The 24,279-nt window shown below is 42.0% G+C and overlaps 1 protein-coding gene across 2 annotated transcripts; it reads left to right on the top strand.

Moving 5' to 3' along the window:
• The first annotated feature begins 1,447 nt into the window (after window positions 1-1,447).
• MTCH2 (mitochondrial carrier 2) lies at window positions 1,448-20,775 on the top strand. 2 transcript variants are annotated; one of them, XM_028111233.2, is made up of 13 exons: window positions 1,448-1,633; window positions 5,007-5,091; window positions 5,252-5,358; window positions 10,755-10,781; window positions 11,127-11,189; window positions 12,550-12,607; window positions 12,870-12,921; window positions 13,319-13,378; window positions 14,681-14,774; window positions 16,026-16,073; window positions 16,808-16,875; window positions 18,692-18,767; window positions 20,570-20,775. In XM_028111233.2, the coding sequence occupies exons 1-13, from the start codon at window positions 1,547-1,549 to the stop codon at window positions 20,654-20,656; spliced, it is 912 nt and encodes a 303-aa protein (XP_027967034.1). In that variant the 5' UTR covers window positions 1,448-1,546; the 3' UTR covers window positions 20,657-20,775. The 2 variants fall into 2 exon arrangements, with proteins under 2 accessions (XP_027967034.1, XP_027967035.1); XM_028111234.2 differs by lacking the exon at window positions 10,755-10,781.
• Window positions 20,776-24,279: the final 3,504 nt, after the last annotated feature.

Here is a 24,279-nt window from a genome sequence, read left to right on the forward strand (position 1 = left end):
TCTCAACTTCCCTTTACCCCTCACCCCTTGCTCAGGCTTTCTCTCTCTCTCTCAAAATAAAAAACCCAAACTATTTCAATGTACAGTTTTTTAAAAATCTTAAACTATACATAATTCCACTTGCCAATCAATAATAACCCTGAGGGGGCGCCTGGGTGACTCAGTCAGCTAAGTGTCTGACTCTTGATTTTGGCTCACCTCATTAGCTCCGGCGGTGAGATTGAGCCCTGCGCCTGGCTCCCCACTGACGCCAGAGTCGGCTTGAGATTCTCTCCCTCTCCCTCTCCCCACCGCCCCTCAAAGAAAGAAAGAAAGAATCCTGAGAGCTAGGTAGTACTGTTATCCTTAGATACAAAAGCTGAGTAACAGAAGATAAAATGTTTCCTGAATCATTTAGATACAAAGAAGAGCCAGGAACCAAACGCAAGTCTTCTCTAGGTACTTCATTCTCTGAGCCATGCTCCGCCTCCCCTAAGTGTTTGCTACAGAACATGTGAACTGGAGGCTGAAGGGTTAAGGACAGTGCCCTTTTCCTTTTGCCTTTTTTAAAAAGATTTTATTTATTTATTTGAGAGAGGGAATGAGATAGAGCATGAGAGGGGGGAGGGTCAGAGGGAGAAGCAGACTCCCCGCTGAGCAGGGAGCCCGATGCGGGACTCGATGCCGGGACTCAAGGATCATGACCTGGGCCGAAGGCAGTCGCTTAACCAACTGAGCCACCCAGGCGCCCTCCTTTTGCCTTTAATAGCCTGCAGCCTCCAGGGTACTGAAGTATTTGTTCATTTATGCAATATTTACTGAGCACCTGGTATGTGCCAGGCGCTGAATAGACAACAGTAAACAAAGCTGTCCCAGTTCCTGAACTCACAGAGCTTGCATTCTGGTGGAAGACACAAATAATTTCAGACAATAAGTGCTACCGGACGATATGGTAGGAAATATGGGGCAGGTAAATTTAAATAGAGGTCAGAGAAGCCATTTCTGAGAAGGTGACATTCATTCAATGAATGAAGAGCAACCCCCTAATGAGTTCATTGTTCGGTATCAGACTTAACTAGTTTTTTATTGGCCATTAGGTTGTTTATGGTTCCGAAAACCCTAGTACCTTATGTTGCAAATGCCCAAAGGGCAAATGGTAGAGGCAAAGCATAACGAAGAACTCTCTTCAATTCTTTTATTCCTCTGACCTTGCCTTTGCTGTCAGGGTCACAACCCCCCATTGCCACGCCCATTCTTCTCCCTCGGACGCTCCCGGCCTGCGCAAGCGCAAGAGAAACTGCCATTCCTAGTGGAGGGCGCGGATCCCACTATAGAACGCATGCGCCCCTGGCCCGTAAGCCCCGCCCCGACACTTGCGCTGGCTCGCGAGCGCCTGCCGTTTCTCGGGGCGGGGCGGTGGGCGGGGACTGGGCGAGGAGGCGCGCGCCGGTGCGTGCGTGCGCGCGCGCCGCGGGCGGGCCAGTGAAGCCGGCGGCGCTGGCACGTGATCCGGGAGCGGCTTGGTCGCTCGGTGGCTCGGTCTGTCTGTCCGTCCGCGGGTGCCATCATGGCGGACGCGGCCAGTCAGGTGCTCCTGGGCTCCGGCCTCACCATCCTGTCCCAGCCGCTCATGTACGTGAAGGTGCTCATCCAGGTATGAGTCGTCGCCATCCCTTTCCCCGCCCGGCGCCTTGTTCAGTCGCCGCTGCCTTCGGCGCTTGGCGATCGGCTCCAGCCTTCCCGGGCCTTCAGTCCCCTGAGATGCTGCTCCTTTCCTGCTGCCCCTTCCTTCCCCTTAGGGACAGCTTCCACTGTCCGCGGCTCTTATTCCACTGCCCGTGGGCCTTGCCCAGGGCTCGCCCCCCTGCCAAGCGGGGAGGCCCGATCCTTCCCCGTAGCCAACTGCCGTCCTGCCCTTCCCGTTCTGGTGGCTCCTCTGAACTTTGTTTTTTCTTCCCGGAGGTTGATTCTGGCCAGTTGCCACCACGAGCTTCCCAACCCTCCCCTCCTGCCCCTCTGCAATCAGCATTCACCTCCTCCGCCGCCCCAAACGCAGGACAGAAAATGTGTTAAAAGACAAATTTGAAATTCGAAGGGACCAACACTTTATTAGCTTTTTTTCTTTAATTTTTATTTGCAGCGGTTACTGCTGCTATTCTGTTCCGAGATTTTAGCACCAGATACCCAGGTAAACACAAGGAGCTCATTCAGAAGTGATAATGAAGTGGTTGCTGATTCAAATTTCGGAAGGATTCACTCACTGAGCGCTCTCCCAGCAGCGGCCCATGTGGCTCATGACCCTGAAAATCACATATGTCTGAGCTGGAAATAGTTCAGATGAAAGAGTTCAAGCATTTACCGTTAGTTTCTCATCTACTGTGAAATAATCCTTAAATGGTATTTTATATTCACAGGCAAGTAAGCCAGGTTTTAACTGATGATACACTATTCGATAGTATTTTCAGTTGCCTTTCTAGAATTCCCTGTGATGGGCATGTCATTCATTTTTTTTAAAACCTTTGTTGAGAGTTGACATGATTACGTTATGCATAGTACCAAAGAAGGAGCAGTTGTCAGAACCCCTGTCCTCTCCTGTCCCACCTTTCTGTCCAAAATAGACAGGGGCGCCTGCGTGGCTCAGTCGTTAAGCGTCTGCCCTGGGCTCGGGTCGTGGACCCGGGGTCCCGGGATCGAGCCCCGCATCAGGCTCCCTGCTCGGCGGGAAGCCTGCTTCTCCCTCTCCCACACCCTCTGCTTGTGTTCCCTCTCTCGCTGTGTCTCTCCCTGTCAAATAAATAAATAAAATCTTTAAAAAAAAATATGCAAGATACTAGGGAGAGCCACAGTTCTTATTGAGTTGATGCTTCTCCAGAATGCGTGTTGCTTGGTTGACCTATTGGATTCAGATTCCATATGTAAAAGGCTACTATAAAAGAAGTTATTTTAGGGCGCCTGGGTGGCTCAGTTGGTTAAGCGACTGCCTTCGGCTCAGGTCATGATCCCGGAGTCCCGGGATCGAGTCCCACGTCGGGCTTCCTGCTCGGCGAGGAGCCTGCTTCTCCCTCTGACCCTCTCCCCTCTCATGTGCTCTCTCTCATTCTCGCTCTCTCAAATAAATCTTTAAAAAAAAAAAGAAATTATTTTAACTAAGAACAAAGACTTTGAAATGTGCTGTGACATCTAAAACAGAATTGGCGCATTTGTAGCTAGATTGTCTAGAGGTGACGTTTCACAGTAAATCTGATAGGAGCCCATTACTCAGAACTTCTTCAGGAGGCAAGGGTTTTCTAGTGACATTTAGAGCTCTTGCCTCAAAAATTCAAATATCCTTAACCCTGTTGCCAAGTGTCTTAAGGATTTTTGTGTAATTTCAAAATACTCAGTTTTAAAAATAGTGGTATGGTAACATTTTCAAGGAGCTCAGTCAGGAGTTATTTAATTGAACAGGTTAAGAATCATGGCAGTAGAGGCGCCTGGGTGGCTCAGTCGTTGGGCGTCTGCCTTCGGCTCAGGTCATGATCCCAGGGTCCTGGGATCGAGCCCCGCATCGGGCTCCCTCCTCCGTGGGAGGCCTGCTTCTCCCTCTCCCACTCCCCCTGTTCCCTCTCTCGCTGTGTCTGTCTCTGTCAAATAAATAAATAAAATCTTTAAAAATAAAAAATAAAAAAAAAAAGAATCATGGCAATAGAGGGTCAAAACCAAGTTCTATGGCATTCATTCTCTCAAGTTTCCCTTTAGTACTAAAAATGCTGAATATATTGTAAAAATAAAATGATAATCATTAACTCTAAAGTGGCCTTCATTAGATTGTTAATGACAATCTGCTTGTTTAACATGGATTTAGCTTATAATTATTTCCCACATGAACTACCCAGCTCTCTCTGCATTTGCCTTTTGAGTGTTTCATCTTCCTAGCCAAATACAAAGTTGATGGTGGCTTAGTCTTCTGTTTTGTCCAAATACAAAAAATGCGTTTGGGGCACCAGGCTGGCTCAGTGGGTATAAGCGTCTTTTGATCTCCCAGTTGTGAGTTCAAGCCCCACATTGGGCGTGGAGATTACTTAAAAAAAAAAACACAATGTGTTAGAGGGGCACCTGGGTGGCTCAGTCAGTTGGGCGTCCCAGCTCTTGGTTTGGCTCAGTTTGTGATCTCAGGGTCGTGAGATTGAGCCCTGCGTGTCGGGCTCCGCACTCAGCGCCAAATCTGCTTGAGATTCTCCCTCTGCCCCTGCCTCCCACCCCCCCCACCCCAGTGCATACACTCTCTCTCTTTAAGATAAACAAATCTTTTTTTTTTTTTAGGGACACCTGGGTGGCTCAGGCAGTTGAGTATCTGCCTTCGGGCTCAGGTCATGATCCCGGGGTTCTGGGATCGAGTCCCACATCGGGCTCCTTGCTCAGCGGGGAGCCTGCTTCTCCCTCTGCCTGCTGTTCTCCCTGCTTGTGCTCTATCAAATAAATAAATAAAATCTTTTTTAAAAATCTTTTTTTTAAGGGCGCCTGGGTGGCTCAGTTGGTTAAGCAACTGCCTTCGGCTCAGGTCATGATCCTGGAGTCCCGGGATCGAGTCCCACATCGGGCTCCCTGCTCGGTGGGGAGTCTCCTCCCTCTGACCCTCTTCCCTCTCGTGCTCTCTATCTCTCATTCTCTCTCTCTCAAATAAATAAATAAAATCTTTTAAAAAAATCTTTTTTTAAAAAGTCTTAGATTTTCTTTAGAAAATATTTGTGATACTCCTTAGTAAACTGTAACTTTCCTAACAAAAGTTGCCTTATTTTATTTTCAGTTTTATGTTAGTCTATCTCAGCTACATATTTTACTTCGTAGAGTTTGAACCAAAAGAAAGCTTGGAGTTTATTGAAACTAGTCTTATCAGTTGACACAATAAGAAACTGACAAGGATGATACTTCATCATTGCCTTGGAAAATATACACTGCATTTTCACTGGGGTTAAAAATTATAACCTTGCAACCAAGACATTTGGGGGAATATTGCTTAGTATTAATATATTCTTTTGTTTTTAAAGGTGGGATATGAGCCTCTTCCTCCAACAATAGGACGAAATATTTTTGGGCGGCAAGTATGTCAGCTTCCTGGTCTCTTTTGTTATGGTAAGTGTTTTTGATTTATTTGGAATTTGGAGGACATTGAGGACGATGCTAGGTAGGCAGGAGTTATGGAAAGAAAAGATCTAGAAAGCCTGTTGACATGAAATTTCTGTGTTAACCATTTCTTCCAGCTGGAATTTAAATCTCTGACTTGTGTTCTCAGCTCAGCACATTGCGAGCATCGATGGGAAGCGTGGGTTGTTCACAGGCTTAACTCCAAGACTGTGTTCAGGTGTCCTTGGAACTGTGGTCCATGGTAAAGTTTTACAGGTAAGAATATCAAGTTATCTTCCCAAAGATTTAGATTACCTTTTATGCACAGTTTGTTCTACTGACCAAGAGCAATTTCAAAGATATATTTATGACCATGTCCTTTCTTCCTCTTGAAAACACTTACTTCAAATACCCATTCTTAATTCTTCCCTGGGATGCAAGGGGAATTTATATAAAATGAGGTGATAGATTTTGATCTGTAAGCCTTCTTCCTCTGAACCAGTCATTCTGAGCAGAAACACTTGATCTCCTGTATAGCTCATTTTATTTCTTTAAAGGGGGAAAGAAGCTGATTGAAACACATATTTCTTTCTGGAGTTATTTTCCTCTTATTTCTAACATCACCCCTAGTAAAATGTTTTTGTTACAAACTTATTTTTTTGTGTATTTATTTTTTAAAATATTTAATTTATTTATTTTTAAAGTAAGCTCCACTTCTAGCGTGGGGCTTGAACTCCCAACCCTGAGATCACAAGTCACATGCTGTACAGACTGCACCAGCCAGGCACCCCAGAAACTTATTTTTTGAAAAAACTTAACAAGATGAACATAAAAGTCAGGATAGTGGTTATTTGTGGGGAGAGAGTGGGGAAAAGGGATCATGCATGGGGCTTGGGGGTAATGGAAATAATTTTCCTTGACCTGGATCATGACTATATGGATATTTGCCTTTTATTTATTTATTCCATTGTACATTTGTATTTTGTGCCCTGCTTCTGCAAATGTGTTATGTTACATAAATTTGGGGGCAGGGAGAACACCTTTTTTTTTTTTTTTTTTAAGATGATTTATTTATTTATTTATTTGACAGAGACACAGCGAGAGAGGAAACACAAGCAGGGGGAGTGGGTGAGGGAGAAACAGGCTTCCCGCAGAGCAGGGAGCCTGATGTGGGGCTTGATCCCAGGACCCTGGGATCATGACCTGAGCCGAAGGCAAACGCTTAACCACTGAGCCACCCAGGCGCCCCAAAAAACACCTTTTTTTTTAACCTTACCAAAGTGCACATCAGTTGCAGGCTAGTGGTTACTTTTGGGAAGTGGGGGAAGAGATGAGAGGTGGAACTTTGGCTATCTATTTCTGTGGCATTTTAAGAAGGCCAGAGATCTGAAGCAAAAAGGGCATATGTTAACAAGTTTAACCTTGGTGATGGATATGTAGGTGAATTATTAATTTTTCTTATGTTTGTAGTGTTTCATAAAATGTTTGTTAAAACATCAAGGTTACTCCTTTTGTTTTGCCAGCTTCTTTTCATCTCAAATGCCAAAGCTAATGATTCTGATGGTACTGGTTTCTCAGTTGTACCAGTTACCATTTAGGTCAAACAGAATGGCCCTTTATTGTATTTATAAAGGTGTTATGAATATAAATTCTGTACCATTTAGAATAGTCCATGGGAAGGTATTTAGCATGAGTGTAGTGAAGAATATAAAACTAAGGGATTTCTAGTTAATTATTTTTTGTCTCCTACTGGCACCAAGGTATGTTATCCTCTGTGCTCTTCATGCTCAAAAAATGTCACAGTGTATGCTAAACAAATCTATATAATATTATCAACCTATATAATACATCAGATGTGTTAAATTCCAAATGGTTACTAACTGCTTTTTTAAATAGTACTTGGCACAGGGAGCCTGGGTGGCTCAGTCGTTAAGCGTCTGCCCTCGGCTCAGGTCATGATCTCAGGGTCCTGGGATCGAGCCCCACGTGGACTCCCTGCTCCACGGGAAGCCTGCTTTTCCCCCTCCCACTCCCCCTACTAGTGTTCCCTCTCTCGCTCTGTCTCTCTGTCAAATAAATAAATCCTTATTGAAAAAACAACAAAAAAAACATTAACCCAGTTCTTATGTTTTATCATCTGATGAGCATGTCTTGATTTTGTTAAACAGCTTCATGATCTAATAGGCTTAGATTTTTTTTTTAAGTTTTTATTTGAATTCCAGTTAGTTAACATACAGTGTAATATTTTCAGGTGTACAATATAGTGATTCAACACTTCCATACATCACCTGGTGCTCATCAGGACGGGTGCCCTTCCTTAATCCCCATCACCTATTTCACCCATCCCTCCACCCACCTCCTCTCTAGTAACCATCAGTTTGTGCTCTCTAGTTAAGGGTCTGTTTCTTGGTTTGCCTCCCTTTCTCCTTTTTCCCCCTGTGATTGTTTGTTTTGTTTCTTAAATTCCACATATGAGTGCTATTGGCTTAGATTTTAAATTCTCCTCAGCCTTCCTTGATTTTTGAGTTGGAGAGGTTCTTCGGTAGGTTCCTCACATGGAAGCTCTTTCACCCTTCAGTCATTTTGTTATTCTTTACACTCATTCTTTTTTTCTTTTTTTTAAGTAAGCTCTGTGCCCAGTGTGGGGCTTGAACTCACAAGCCCCATGATACTGAGGTCAAGAGTTACATGCTGTACCCACTTTACACTTCTTCCTCTTGTTATGCCTGTGGGCCAAGTGTGGAAACATGCAGGTGGCCCATGGGTCAGAGTAATGGAGTCTTAATGGGCCCATGTTTTTGGTGGATTGATGACTGGTCTTTTGTCCCCAGCCACACCCTCCCCTAGGCTCAGTAAAGTGTTGCCCTTACTTAAGTGAGCTTTACGTATGGAAAGACAGCTGTCACCTAGTCATCAGGCTTTGTGTGTAGACTTAGAGCAAAAGTGAAAGTACTGCTAGAGAACCAAGTTCCTTTACATACAGGAAAAGTAAGATAAAGTCGAGTTAAGCAGGTACCCTGAATGTGTGTTTCACAGGTAACATGGCAGGCAATTGGTATTACACTTAGTATCAAAAGCAGCTTTATGCATCAGAAAGAAAGACCAGTTCAGGGTTGTTGAAATTGTTAGCCTTTTATTTATTTATTTATTTTTAAAGATTTTATTTATTTATTTGACAGAGAGAGACACAGCAAGAGAGGGAACACAAGCAGGGGGAGTGGGAGAGAGAGAAGCAGGCTTCCCGCCGAGCAGGGAGCCCGACGCGGGGCTCGATCCCAGGACTCTGGGATCATGACCTGAGCCGAAGGCAGACACCTAACGACTGAGCCACCCAGGCACCCCTTGTTAGCCTTTTATAAGAAAGAGTTTTGTGTATCTGAACAAGAATGAAATTGAATTCTGTTCAGAATAATGTAGAAAGGACAAGTAGAAAATTTTATTAACGGGGTAAAAAAAGCAAAGTCTAGAAATGAGCAAGAATTTTTAAATACACCTGAAATTGAAACTATTAGAATTACTGTAACTAAAGACCTGGAATTTGACCCAAAAACATCATTTTGCTTAGTCTTGAAATTTGTTCTCTTTCTTCTGATTTTCTTTTAAGTCTTTTTACAAAAGAAAGTGGTGTCTATTTTTTTAATCTGGTATGTCTAGTGGCTCTGTTGTCTGATTCTTTTATTTCACCTAGCCCGTCTTCTATTTCTGAAATATCCCACAAATAATATTTCATCTTCCAATAAAGTCTGAACTCTGGCAGTATTTAGTACTTTAGAGGAGAACAAAATCTTCTCTCTTGCTTGTTTTAGAAACAGATACAAATGGAAAAGTGAGACGATTTTAGCTATTCAGACTTGGCACCAATTTCTGTTCTTTTGTGCAGTGAAGAAAAGAGCCTTGCCCTACTTTTTTTTTTTTTAAGTGAGGTAAAATCAGTACATTTTAAGTTTCAGGTGTACATTATAATTTGACATCTGTATTCATTACAAGGTGATTTTCTGGTTATCATCCATCACCGTACATTTGACTCCCTTTCCCCACTTCACCCATCTTCCATCCCCTTCCCTTCTGTTAACCTATTCTTCCTGTCTGTGAGTTTGGTTGGTTGGTTTGTTTAGAGTCCACATGTGAGTGAAATCACAGCTTTTGTCTTTCTCTTTCTATTTCACTTAACTTGATACCCTCAAGATCCACCCGTGTTGTCACAAATGGCAAGATTTTTTTTTTAATGGCTGAGCCATATTCCTTTGTGCATATACACCATAATTTCCTTATCCATTCATCCATCGATGGCCACTTAGGTTGTTTCTGTATCTTAGCTATTGTGAATAATGCTGCTGCAAATACCAGGATGCATATATTTTATCAAATTAGTATTCATAGTCTTCAGATATGGAATAGCTGGATTTTATGGTAGTTCTTTAAATTCTTTTTGTTTGTTTGTTTTATTCAGTAATCTCTAGGCGTGGGGCGCCTGGGTGGCTCAGGTGGTTAAGTGTCTGCCTTTGGCTCAGGTTATGATCCCGGGGTCCTGGAATCAAGCCCCGTGTCAGACTCCTTTCTCAGTGGAGAGCCTCATTCTCCCTCTCCCACTCCCTCTGCCTGTTGCTTCCCTTGCTTGTGCTCTCTCTCTCTCTCTGTCAAATAAATAAATAAAATCTTTAAAAAAAAAAAAATAATCTCTCTGTACAACATGGGGCTTAAACTCACAACCCCGAGATCAAGAGTCCCATGCTCTAACAACTGAGCCAGCCAGGCGCCCCTATGAAAGTTCTATTCTTAACTTTTTTAGGAACCTCCACACTGTTTTCCACAGTAGCTCTACTAGTTTACATTTCCAACAACAGTATTGGCTCATTTTTCTGCACATCCTCTCTAACACTTGTTATTTCTTGTCTTTTTGGTGGTAGCCAATCTAACTGGTGTGAGGTGATACCTCGTTGTGGTTTTGGTTTGCATTTCCCGATGAAGAGTGATATTGAACATCTTTTCATTTGCCTGTTGGCCATCTGTATATCTTCTGTGGAAAAATGTGTATTCAGATTCTCTGCCCATTTTTTAATCAGGTTGTTTGGCATTAGTCCTGCTCTTTCTTTTCTTTCTTTTTTTTTTTAAGATTTTATTTATTTATTTGACAGAGAGACACAGTGAGAGAGGGAACACAAGCAGGGGGAGTTGGAGAGGGAGAAGCAGGCTTCCCGCTGAGCAGGGAGCCCGATACAGGGCTCGATCCCAGGACCCTGGGATCATGACGTGAGCTGAAGGCAGACGCTTAAGGATGGAGCCACCCAGGCGCCTGGTTCTGCTTTTTCATGAAAAAGCCATGAGGCTTTTTCCATAGCTTTTGTGCTAGGTTATGTTTTTACCAGCTTATTTCTGCTAAATGTGTATGTGTAGTAAATAATGCCCTTGGATTTTTAGTTTTGGTTTGTTTTTCTATTCTTTTAGATAAGAGTTTTCATGAGCATTTGCTTATTCCTCCAACTGGCCAGTATGTTAAACTTAGCAATAAGATCATCATAGAGACACTTTTTTCCAATTGATTAATTAGAAATAGAAATTACTGGAGATATGCAGCCAAAAAAAAAAAAACAACTTTTATTTTCATTTTATGTCCTCTCTCTCACACTATGACAGCCCTAATCATCCTTTCTTTTCTTTTTTCTTCTTTGTAGCATTACCAGGAATGTGACAAGGTTGAGGTATGTTGGAGCTGATTTGTATGCGTGGGCGCATTTCCCTTGCAAGTTGTTATTGCTCTTTGGTTGTCTTTCGGAGAAGGGACCAGCAGTCAGTTCCCCTTTCATCTCAGTGAGTGTTGGCATACAGGGTGGCCACCGGTTTGAACAGTTCTATTTAAAACCATCAAGATAGGGGTGCCTGCCTGGCTCAGTCAGTGGAGGGTACAACTCTTGATCTTGGGGTTATAGGTTCGAGACCCATGTTACATGTAGAGATTACTTTAAAAAAATAAGACCTTTAAAAAAATAACAGTATCAAAAAATAAAACTATCAAGATACCTGTCTTCTTTCATTTTGATTTCCAGGATTTAGGCCCCGGAAATGTACAGAAAGAAGTCACACCTTCCTTTGACCAAGTTATCAAAGAGGTAAGAGACTGATTATGTCCTATGCTGTTTCCCTAAATCACAGTGTATGCAGTGTGGCAGTTTGTGGAATCAGGATCATCAGGCCTGTGTGTTCAGTGTTTATTCCAAATGAAACTAGACCTTCAGTTTAATTTGGGCTTTTCTACATGTATACCATAAAAAAAGAGAAAAAAGCATTGCTTGCTATTTGGGTTAGATGTATTTCAAGGAAACTAATTTTGTCCACTCATTTCATCTTTAAAATTGAAGAGGTTTCTACTGAAAGTCTTCTAATAGAGGTGTAAACCTCTGACACAGGTGTGTTGAAGTAGTGGCCAGGCCCTTCGTGTGTTAGATATTATCTATCTGGAGATGCTTTTACAACATTATTTTGACTCGGGATTGTTCCTCATACCCATTTCCCATTCCCTTCTTCTGCCATTGCAGCTTGTTTCGTGCCTGACTTAATATTTATGGCTTTCAAAACTACTCTCTTATTTCTTAGTCTTTACATTGTTTAATTGTCTTTAGTAAGATCACAGTCTTTAGTAAATGCTGCCTTCTAAAATATATATTCCAAAAGAAGCAGGTCTGGATGTCAGATGAATCAACTTTGTTTTCTGTAAATTTTCTACTTTATTTTAAAAGTAGAGGTACACGTATTAATAATTTTTTTTTTTAGTAGTTTTTGTGTTTTCTTAACTTGAGTTAACCCATCCTCTCCCACGGGCTCTTCTCACGACTATCATTGGCGTAGGGGCGAGGGATGTCTTAACTAGATGACTGAAGATAATGTTTAAATGCATAAATGAATAACAGGCCTGCTCTATTCACTACCTACCTCCCCAGTGTTGTAATTTAATTTTCTCTGCTACTTCTTTACAGAGCCCTGGGCAAGAAAGATAAATTAGGATAAATAGCAGCTCTGAGATACTGCACAGTCACAGGGTGGTGGTGGAAAAACTAATCAGAGTTGTTATGTTGGCACAGATTAAACAGAGCCTGACATTTGAATAACATAGATGTCAGAGATCTCTGAAATCGCTCACAGGGAGAACGCAGCTTAAAAATCTAAATACCAGGCCTCATAGTTTTATTACCACTTGGTTACTGTTTGCTAGTGACCCTCTTCGTCTTCTTTGGTTTTGTTTTTTTTCAATCTGTAAAATTGAGAAGATAACAGAAATCTGCTTTGCATATCAATTTTGAGAAGTAACCATAACAGAACATTGAAATCCATGAGGAAAAGGTATGCGAGGATTGACAGTATATTATATTGTATCACAGTCAGGGCAGGAGTGCAGTGTCACCCATGTTATTTCTCACAGGAATCTGAGTGTCGTTTATTTAGATTTCAGACGTGTGTGTTGATTGTTTCTAGACAACTCGAGAGATGATGGCCCGTTCTGCTGCTACCCTCATCACACATCCCTTCCACGGTAGGTTTACCATTGGTAACTGAAATCTGATTTGTGACCTTACTTTCATAGCATGATCTCTCCTGACTGCTTAGATAGGTTGATATGGGAGTTCACTAAAGTGCCTTGCGTACGTTGTTTTTTGTTTACTTGCTTGTTTTGGCATTTATCCGGTTTATCCAGAGAGCAAAGTGTCTTTAGATGGAAAAACTTTTTTTCTTTTTCAGGGCTATCAAAATTTATCTCGACGTAGTTTTAAAAATCTTTTCTCTATGTTCTGCAGTGATCACTCTGAGATCTATGGTACAATTCATTGGCAGAGAATCCAAGTACTGGTAAGTGTTTTTGTTTTCCAGTATTCAAAGAGATCTGTTGAAGTGCTTTACATTTTTATGGTGCCTTAGAGTTTACAGAACAAATTGATAGATCATTTGTTCTGCACAAAAATGAACAAAAACTGGTAAAATAGAAGAAAATGGCCCAGGCAGGTTTAGGAACCTACCCAGGATCTCAGAGTAATTTGCAGAGCCACTGAAGCCAAAACTCACCCTGACTCCATGTGACTACACCCTTAGGTCATGATATCTCCACTCCTGTCTCCAAATGCAGCTGTCTTTGCAGAGTGAGGGTGGCAGAAAAGGGATGGGACATAAAAAGTGATAATTGAACATTTTCTTTAATAGCTCCAAAATAATCTTCATGTATTTTTGCCTTTCCATCTTCTGTACCTAGTGGACTTTATGACTCCATAGTAACCATCTATCGCGAAGAAGGCATCCTAGGATTTTTTGCGTAAGTAGATTGTTGATTTACGTGTGCAATTATTTGTGGGAGTAGAAAGCTTTAATGAAAATCAGGACACGACTCTTTGTTTAGTCCTTGGAGAAGATGTACTGTCTGGGTTTACTTCACGGGAAGTTCTGTTAAAGCCCCTCTGACTTCGAGAATTCTTTTGTCAAGATCCCAAACTTTTGCTTCTAGACATCTAAAACATTGGATATTAAGGGTTTTTTTGTTGTTGTTGTTTGGGGGTTTTTTTGTTTTGTTTTCAGTTCTGTTAAAATTTTGTTAAATTCATTCCAAGTTTCTACCTTTATAGTAAGTTCCTAATGATATACAGTTGATAAACTGGGGAAACTTAATTTTTGAAAAATGAGAAAATTATCTTCTTTATCCTGAGAGTAATACATTTTTGCAAGGCTGTATTCATTCCCTTGGGTTTCCTTTGGAAGAACTTAGACTACCAGTCTCGTTCTTCTGTTGACAACAGAAACTAGAGATGGTCCTCTTTCATTTTCAGAGTGTTTCCATTAACTGTTTTTATTTGGGCATCATAGCCTCAAATAAAAGGGGGCCCCTGGCTCACTCAGTTGGTAGACCATGTAGCTCTTGATCTCAGGGTCTTGAGTTTAAGCCCCACGTTGGGCATGGAGCCTACTTTAAAAAAAAAAAGAATAAAAATAAATAAGTAAATCTTCTAGGAGATAGGATAGCTCTTATATTCTTATTCTAGAGATTAGAAAAAGTTGGTGCTCTGGGGAGTTCATTTGCTGCCGTCAGACAGCTGATAAGTGATGGGAGTGGCATTTGAACCCTGGTCTTCAGTCTGTGGGGTGAGGTTCATCCTGCTGCCTCACCTAGGCCACCTAGGCCACCTAGGCCCTGGTATTTTTTGATGTCCCTCACCTATCTGTTTATGCCATTCCCATTTTGTAATTTTGTGGTCAATTTCGGCCCTGTCAAATTTGAATATCAAGTAGCTTAGCCAAAACTGTATTTAAGTCTCTTCTCCAAAACAGGCACATTTTTGTCCCCCCGCTCATAGTTCTTAACGGTAAGGTGAGCCATTGCGTGTAGCTTTGAGGGGATATAGCTGGCCTGCATTTGAAAAATAGGAATGAAAGTCATTAGAGGTTAACCTCAAGTACAGTTATGTTAACTAGAATGAACTAGTTAATGCTAGATTCTGGCATTCAGTGTCTTTTCAGTTCTCTCAAAGACTGAAATCTCTCTTTGAGAAGTGTTTGTATTGAGTGGGTTATCTTTTTACTGATCACAATTCTTGGTTCTTATTTTTGTTTTTTCTTCATGTAGGGGTCTTATTCCTCGCCTCCTAGGTGACATCATTTCTTTATGGCTCTGTAACTCACTGGCCTACCTCGTCAATACCTATGCACTGGACAGTGGGGTAGGTGTGATCTTGATAAGATGTGCTGGTGCTGACTTTATTGTATTCACTGGGCAGCTTGGTTAGCTTTATTTTTTTATTTTTTATTTTTTTTAAAGATTTTATTTATTTATTTGACAGAGAGAGACACAGCGAGAGAGGGAACACAAGCAGGGGGCGTGGGAGAGGGAGAAGCAGGCTTCCCGCTGAGCAAGGAGCCCGATGCGGGGCTCGATCCCAGGACCCTGGGATCACGACCCGAGCCGAAGGCAGACGCTTAACGACTGAGCCACCCAGGCGCCCCAGCTTGGTTAGCTTTAAAGTAAGGTGGTGGGGCACTTGGCTGGCTCAGACAGTAGAGCATGTGACTCTTAATCTCAGGGTCGCAAGTTCAAACCCCAGGTTTGGCATGGAACCTACTTAAAAAAAAAAGATAAGGTGGCACTTTGCCAGACTCATCGTTATGTGACTAAACATTGTCAGTCAAGTTTTCAAAGGCTAATGGGATGACCTAGTCTAGACTATGTACCATAGAAAGATGTACCTAAAAAGTCCCTAGGGTATAGCTAAGTAAGCCGAAGAAATCTAGCCCTGTCTCGGAGCTGCAAAGAGATCACCTCTGTACTGATCCATGATTTTTGAGGACACTGCAAAGCAGGATGGTTTTATAGTGTATCAAGGCTCTTTCCTCTAATCTGAAATGTTAAAGGGACTCCTGGTTTGGGCTTTTTAGAAACCTCAGCCTGGGAGGTTTTGAGAATTAGCCCTTCCTGGAAGCTGCGGGCCTCTCTGTACAGAGGCAGCCCCATAGCATGGTGGGAGATAGAACACACAGAGGGAGGACTAAACCCACAAATACATTGCGCTTCTAGAGTACGGAGACTGGTCTCTGCAGCATCTGGGACACAGCTGGGCGCATACAGAGGTAGTGACTTGTCCCTCGGATACACCACAGATGTCGTTTCCAGGGATTGGATTTCTAGGACATGGCAAAAGGTTACCAGTCTCCCTGCCTTTTTTTTTTTTTTTTTTTGCTCCTCAGCCATCATAGTCTCATGCGAGTTTTCTCTTCACGTTGAACGAAGTTGATCCTTTTGTCCACTGCCTTTTTATGCTCATAATCAGTATTTTATGTTTTCATCTTCAAATTAATTTTGCGGCTGTCAGAGAAACTAAAAATTTAGAATAGATTGATATGGTTGGGGACAATTCGCTCTTAACATCATCTTCATTTTCTTACTCATTCTAATACAGGCTTTCTTCCTGTTTTAGGTTTCCACCATGAGTGAAATGAAGAGTTATTCCCAAGCTGTCACAGGAGTGAGTGTTTTTAAATCCTCTTAACCTAGGGATAGTTGTGTTTTGTTTTCTTTTAAATTTCACCTGGGTCATGTGTTATCGCTGCTTTAAGACAACGAGATGTCTCAAAGGAGAGTCTCTTAAGTTCGTTAATGTTTGTCAGAGATGAGAATAACCCAGAGTCCCTGCATCACAGGAACGGCACTAACAATCCCACATGGTTTGGTCTGTTTGGCTTGCTGCGGGGGTGGGCATTTCTCACCATCGCCTGGCCTCCAAGTCTCAGGCCTGCTTCCCACTGCACCCTGCTGATCCTGCCCCGGAGAGCTTCACCCTCTTGAGTCGTGTGAAGTCTTCCAGTAGTTGACTTCTGAAGTAGCTTCCATCATCTTTGGAAGGACACTCACATTTTCTTACTGTCTCCAGGGGTGTTTCGAAATGCTTCATTGTATTTAATTGTGTTTACTTTTTCTGTTAAATAATGTGCTTCAGTTTACACAAAAGAGGACTCAATCACAGTAAGAGAAGCCTTCTGGCCTTTTGTTAAATTGTTGGATGTAGTGGGATGTTAGGAAGAAGCATCTCCTCCTATTCAGGCTCAAAAATGTGTGATTTCGTCTTTCCTGGGATGCTGAGAAAGCAAAACCAGCGTTGGAGTATTGACCGCAGTGGCACTAGGACTTGAAGGGAGAGGAAAGAAGAGACTAAAGATGCGGAATGACCTAATAACTTAGCTGTCTCTTACCACTTTACAGTTTTTTGCCAGTATGTTGACCTATCCCTTTGTGCTTGTCTCTAATCTCATGGCTGTCAACAACTGTGGGTAAGTACCTTGCATTTCTTATCCTGGTAGTTGGCTGCCTGAACGCCTGACAGGCAGAGCAGTCCAGGGAGAAATTTGGGGTAGAAAAGTACAGTTGATGCCATTACTGGATTTCCTGAATTTTTTCTCTGTCTGCTCCATGCACAAGCAGTGGCGTCAATTTATATTATAAGCAGCCCCTTCATGTCCTCTTTTAGAATAGAGAAGGGCATAAAAATATTTCTCAAGTACTTACAGATAATGTACAGTTGCCTGTAGTTTAGGCGGGATTGTGATCAAATTACTTTTATTTCCACATCCTTCCTTTATTTTAAATCTTTATCCTCCTTCTTATGAAAGTTACAAAGGGTATGTCAGGGATCGAATGATAGTCTGTACCTGTTTTTCCTAGGGTCCACATGGAGAAAGTAAGTTTAAAGAAAGAAAAATAGGAAATTTGGTCCCTAGAAAGGTTCTTTTTTTTCTTTTTTTCACGGGAAGCTTCTTAACCTTTCACTGTATTGGTTGGGAGGGTGGGTGGTGGTATGGCGGTAGACACCACTGATTTCCAGCTTCTAGATGCCAAGTGCCTGCACCACATTGGGCAGAAATTTTGCCTCCTGCTTTAATTCAGGACTATTCCAGTACAGTCCCTGACACAGTGTGCCGTGAGACCTGTCATGGTTTTCAAACAAGAGGTCAAGCAGAGAGTCGTGTGGAGTTTTGAACATAGTTGTCATATTTCATATCATGTCGCATTCTGTTTGTTTTGTGATTGGTAGGGCGGTGGCCACATTTTAGTCCAGAGAATACTTGAAGGATGAGTTGAACATATTACTGTTCCTTACAAATGTTTAGGGAGGAAGTGATTATGGGTTATACGTGAGTAAAGCATGTGGTAGCCACGGTTTAGATGCATTGTCCTATTTAGGTTCTTTTGAACACCGCTTAGTTTTTAGTTTTTAAAGATTTTATTTTTTTATTTATTTGACAGAGAGAGACACAGAGAGAGCACAAGCAGGGGGAGCAGCAGAGGGAGAAGGAAAAGCAGGCTCCCTGATGAGCAGGGAGCCCAATGCAGGGCTCAATCCCAGGACCTTGGGATCATGACTTGAGCTGGAGGCAGACGTCTAACCAACTGAGCCACCCTGCCCCCACCGACTTAGTTTTTAAATCCCCTTTCTCTGCACTTTAATCATATAATTGCTACCTTCTAGAATTATATTCATCCTCAAATTAAAAACCCGGATGTTTTTGAAAATTCATAACTGGTTGAAGTTTCTGTTTACTTGTTGTTTCACAGCCTAAATGTGAAGGGCACCTAGCTGGCTCAGTAGGGGAGCATGTAACTCTTGATCTCAGAGTTGTGAGTTCGAGCCCCACATTGGGTGTAGAGATTACCTAAAAATAAAAATTCTTGGGGCGCCTGGGTGGCTCAGTCGTTAAGCGTCTGCCTTCGGCTTAGGTCATGGTCCCAGGGTCCTGGGATCGAGCCCCACATCGGGCTCCCTGCTCTGTGGGAAGCCTGTTCTCCCTCTCCCACTCCCCCTGCTTGTGTTCCCTCTCTTGCTGTGTCTCTGTCAAATAAATAAGCAAAATCTTTAAAAAAAATAGAAATTCTTTAAAAAAAAAACCTAAATATGAGGGAGGGAAATCCTTTTTGGATGCTTTTTCTTTTCCCTGCCCCAGTATAATTTGTTCCATTAAAACTAAAATTGCCTCTTGGGGAATTTTCTAGGTAGGAGAATATTTTGACAAAGATTTATCGAACTCTGAGAGAATGCTTTGGAAATGTTCATTTGAATAGCTCTCCCCCCCCCCCCCCCCCCGTTTTCAGGCTTGCTGGTGGATGCCCTCCTTACTCCCCAGTATATACTTCTTGGATAGATTGCTGGTGCATGCTACAAAAAGAGGTACTTCTGTCTCATTCTCTCTCTCTCCATTCTTCCCTCCCTCCTCACCCCTCTCTCTCTCGTACTTTGTTTTGTTTTTGTTTGTCTTCTTAAATAATGTCTCTGGAATCCCAGGTTAATTTTTGTAGGTTACCCTTTAGTTACCAGTTAATGTACCCTTTACACTGCTCTGTATGTCACCCCAGCATAGCATTAAGGTGTGTTGCTTAGAAGTATCAGGAGGGGTAATGAGTTAAGAATCCCTAGATGTGACCTAGAAGCCATTTGAGTGGTCACATTCAAATTATAAATAGGGTCTGGGTAGACAGTTATCCTGGTTTTTAAAACGATGACCTCAATTTCAGATTATTTTTTTCTAATGTCACCTCTTTTTGTAACTTCTCAGGATCTCCTTATATATTCATGTGTTTTCCTCCAGTATAGTAGAGAGGAAACTGAGAAACAAGGGGTTGTTTATGACATTGTCACAGTGATGATGATGGAGCTGGTCTCTTACTTCTAGAGTCTTTTTAGAGAATGATTTCATCCAGACTCCCAATTTCTTCTTTCTTACTGCTGTGAGGTGTGTCATCTACAACCAAAAATTCTCAGCCAGTCTAGGCAAAGCTTTATTAGGAACCAAAATAATGGGTGGCTCTGTGCTAAATTTAACACAGGATCGCTTTAAATGGCCATCAGTTTAAAGCTGTTTTTAAGTAGCAAGCACTTTTTCAAGGATTGTAGAAGATAGTGTATGAGGAACCTCTTTGCCGCATTAAATTATAGCACTAGTAATGCGTGTGAGAAGGGCCTCTGTTCACAGAGCTCGGGCTCCCCCAGCCTGAACTCCAAATGAAAAGGCCTAAGTGTTACTATAGTTGCCTTTGCTCAGCATGCAGGCCAGGCAAGCCCCTATGTGGAGCCAAGCTGCAACACCTGAATCATTTCCATACAGACCTAACAGTGAACATTTTGGGTTTCATTCTGAGTCTTACACTCTCTGTTGGGCAATCTCCTGTTGTGGTCCCCATTTAAAAGGAAAGATGGCCCTTCTTTCCCTACTTTCTAACTAACCCTCTGCTGTACAAAGAAAGTAGATAGAAATTGTATTAGGGTATCAGATACCTTACCTAGGGAGCTGTCAGTCCTCTAAGTGCTTAGGACAACAAGTCTTGATGGGGTATTTACTATACATCAGGCATCGTGCTGAGAGCCTCCTATATATCAGCTCCTGTAATCTTCAAAATAACCATATGAGGATAGGTACCATTCTTTATCATCCCACTGCACATCTGAAGAAATTGGGACTTTGAACCGTTAAATAACACTAATTATATAATCCAGGACTACACAGCCTGTATTTGTGAGAGTGGGATCTATGTGCAGTCTATTCCATTAAGCTTACAACATTATTACTCTAATTGTAAGATTTTATAAGTACTTCTTGGAGATCTGACCATTCCATTAAAAAGTAAATAAAAGCTAGCCCTTAGTGAGTGGTGGGACCGTCTCAGCACTCTATATGTATTGACTCATATGATAACCTAGCTAGCAAGTGGCAGAGCCAGAATCTGAACTGGGAGTTCTGTCTAAATAAGAGATCCTTGCCTTATCCACGTGGCAACATTGTAGTGAATTCCCAGAAAGCTCGGCTGGGGTCAGAGTGCACACTGCTGCTCCGTGGTGAGAGCCCCAGTCTTGTCCTGGCCCTTTTTAGTTACAGCTCCAGAAAAGTGTCCAGGTGCATCTCTCTGCTGATTTGGACTGGCTGATCTCATGTTCACACTAGACTTTATTTGTTTTTATTTTATTTTTTTTTCCAGGGAAATATGAGCCGAGGAAATAGCTTGTTTTTCCGGAAGGTCCCCTTTGGGAAGACTTATTGTTGTGACCTGAGAATGTTAATTTGAAGATGTGGGGCAGGGACAGTGACATTTCTATAGTCCCAGATGCACAGAATTATGGGAGAGAATGTTGATTTCTATACAGTGTGGCGCGCTTTTTTAATAATCATTTAATCTTGGGAAAATGGAGGTGTTTGGTGTCTGCCTTTTTTGTTCTTTTTATCAGCACTACATAATTTACCACTGATGTTCCCCCTTTAGTTATCCTGAAATGGGACATTTTTGCTCCAGACTCATTCTTTAAACAGGGAAGAAAAAAAAGTTGCATTTTCCCAAAAGATATAGGCAGGTTGTTACGTGATTTGAGTCTTAATTTTAAGGCTTTGTAAAATGTAGAGTACATTCTCAAGAAGAAAGAAAGAATTCTGTAAAACTTAAGAAATGTAATAGTGTAAACTATACGGGAGGTTATGAATTACCTTTTCTTTAGTAGACCCTAAAACGTCAGCATCCACCAGAATCTGCCTCCCATTATATGCTTCTAACCATGTTTGATTAATCCTGTCTCTCATTCCTGAAAAAGATAGTCCATTGCTAATGACCCTGGAAAATGTCTACACAGGGTATGTACTCCTTCATCCTTACTGCAAAGTAGTAAATTATTGCCAACAACAAAAAAGGGGAGGGGGGCTTACAGAGAACAAGCAAGATTTGGAAAGGAAGCATATTGGCTTCTTTTTCCCCCAAAAAGAAATTCTTATATAAAGTATGAGAAGCGAATACTGCAGCAGTAGCCACTTGTCTAAAAGCTAAGTGTTTGCCAGTCCCTAAATTATATCATTATACAGTTCTATGCGTATATAATATTTCTGTACAGATTATCATCTTATAATCTTTTGTTCAGTTTTTAATTTTGTTTCTTTGTTGTTGCAGAAGATGAGTAGTTTGCTTTTCTTTCCTAGTGACGCCCTTGGAAAGTGTACTTAAAACTTCATACCTGGTAATGCACACTTAGGTCCGCAGGGCGCTTAGGATATTGACCACTTCGCATGTCATACCCTCAGTTAGTCATGTTAGCATTCATAGGAGGAAAAAACCATTTTAGAAGGAAATCATTGCAGCTCAAGCATAAAGCTCCTATTTCCTCAGGCCTTTTAAAAGCAGTTCAGATGCTCGAAGATGAGAAAGCATATGGTTTCACTTAAATAATCCACTGGCCTTTTGCCAATGAGTAAGCACTTAATTTGCTACTGCTCAGATTTCTCTATCAAAAGAGCAGCACCCATCATATTAGAGTGAGCATGCAGGGGTCTCCTCCCTCCCGCAGGGTTTGGGACTACGGCCTGAAGCTCATGAGCATGAAATGTCTTTGATGTCTCTTACTTTGTCTCAAAAAGTAATGTAAATTTTATATTCTATTCAATATTATCTGCATTTGTTTTCATATAAAAATGTTTTGCATTACCCACTCCCCCCCCAAAAAAAATCTTCAGTAAAGATGATCTAGGAAAATGTGCCATGTTTATTATCCTGTGGCTTCTGTGCTCATCCATGCCTGCCTATTCCTACTGGAGAAGCTTATGACTGTTAAGAACCAGTCTGCCGCCAGAGGGCGCCAAGGCTTCGGTTTTTGCCTATGCAAGTTGGGCCGTGAAGAATTTTAGGAAGGCCTGGAATTTTTCTAAGTGTTGTCTAGTCAGTCAGTCTTACTTCCTCCAAGCTATAGATCCAATAAGGGTAGCTACACCAGTGGTCCTCCATAAAATTATATAGGCTGTTAACATAATCAGATATCTAAAGTTTATTCAAGGGTTAAATGGATGTAGGTATTCTTAAGATCCACCTGCAAGAAATAATGAATTGACTCCTGTGTAAATAAGGATCATCTAGTAAACTGCACCTGTGAAAATGGGCAAATGGTTTGCCTTGGGAGTGCTGAGCTGAGTTGCCAGGACATAGTCCCCCAGGGAGTGTGATGGTCATTGAAGCCTTGATTGAAGAAAAGAATCTGGGGGTTTCCTGCAACGTCTGGAGTGGCTGTAAAAGTAGGGCATACAAGCAGCCTTAGGGTGAAAGAAACTTTAAACATACCCCTGCGTGGGGCTCCTGGGTGGCTCATTCGGTTAAGCATCCAACTCTTGATCTCGGGTCTTGATCTCAGGATCAGGAGTTCGAGGCCCAGGCTGGGCTCCACTTGGCATGGAGCGTGCTTAAAAAACAAAAATCATAGCTCTACATTCCAGATTCTTACTGAACCTAAACACAACCTCAGCTTTACTATAATTTTCTACTCTAAAAATACCCTCCTTTCCCTCTCTGCATTGAGATTCTCCCTGTACAGTGAGATTCCATCTTAGTAGCCATCTCTTTGTGAAGTCTCTCAGTCCTCCAGACCAGATGAGGTCCGCCTTCAAACTCCCCTCCTCCACAGCTTGTAATTACAGTACAGACTAGTCTGACAAAATGGAAACTGCGTCTGTCACTCACTGCTAAGTTCAAGGCTTACACAGCAGTGGCATTATTTCTCTCTGATCTGAAAATCTGGGGGGGGGGGGAAATCATTTAGCCCTTTAAAGCAGGCCCACCAAAACGTCAGCCTTGCTGGGCTTTAGAGAAAAACTAGACTGTCACATTGCAGTCTGTGCAGCTGGTCACTTTAAGGTGCTGTGGCAGGTTAAGGGAGCGAGAGAAAAAAACATTGGGAAGGAATGAAAGTAATGACTATCAAGCCTGTCGTGTAAGTTTTAATTCTCAGAATCTTTGGTAGAGGAGGTATCCCCGCTTCAGAAAGAAAGTGAAAATGTAGGAACAAGGAAAATTAGTAATGCATTCAAAATTACATAGATAATTCCGAGCTGGATTCACACCTGAGCCTTTCGAATCCGAAATATGTTTTCTGCTTCACGGAGGCTATGAAATGCTGAGAAAAAAGTAGCCACTGAACCAGATGATGAGTAATTCAGGCACATAAGCAAAAAGGCCCTGCATTTTGGTCAAAGCAGTGAAACCAAAAAACATGCCGCCCACAGAGTAGAGTAGAATGGTCGGAAATCAGGGCAGACCTAGTTCTTGCCTCTGCAGAACGACAAACAGGTGAAACAGCCGAAAGTAGGAATGATCGCCAGTGCTTTTCCCCAACCGTTCTGATAGTTGCAGATGGAAAGCTGAGTTATTATTACACGGTGAGGATTCCTAGGAGGACCATTAGTCCATGTGTGTGGACTCCCTACTACACTGGGGGGATAACATTTCTTGAAAGTGATTGATGTGTCAGCTCCTCTGATGGATTCTTCTAGAACATCCTTGCATATTGAATGGGTTCATTCAGGCTGCCTCCCTTAGTGCCATAGTGATTTATATCTTCGGAGGTTTTTGTTTTTCAGATATAGACAAAGACATGTGTTTTATCTCCTTTGCAGAGATTTTTAGGCTTACCTGAGGATGTCACATGTGACTTCTCATTTTATTTTTTCTCCATTGATCCTTCATCTTATTGTCTCTTCAGACAAGTGATCCAGAATCTTGCATTCTGGTTTTTGTCCTAGAGGGAAAGTTGTGAATGAAAGATTCTTTTGTCGCCAACCAAAAACTACCCTCTTTCAGAAAAATATCTTTGATGGTAACAGCGATTAATTTTCTAAGGCAACTGAGAGTGTTTTCCTTCCAGCCACCTCTGTGCATGTGAATCC

This window comes from Eumetopias jubatus, unplaced genomic scaffold (genome assembly GCF_037043125.1).
Source record: "Eumetopias jubatus isolate StellerSeaLion01/CBP00866 unplaced genomic scaffold, mEumJub1_p1.0 scaffold_13, whole genome shotgun sequence".
Lineage (NCBI taxonomy): Eukaryota > Metazoa > Chordata > Mammalia > Carnivora > Otariidae > Eumetopias > Eumetopias jubatus.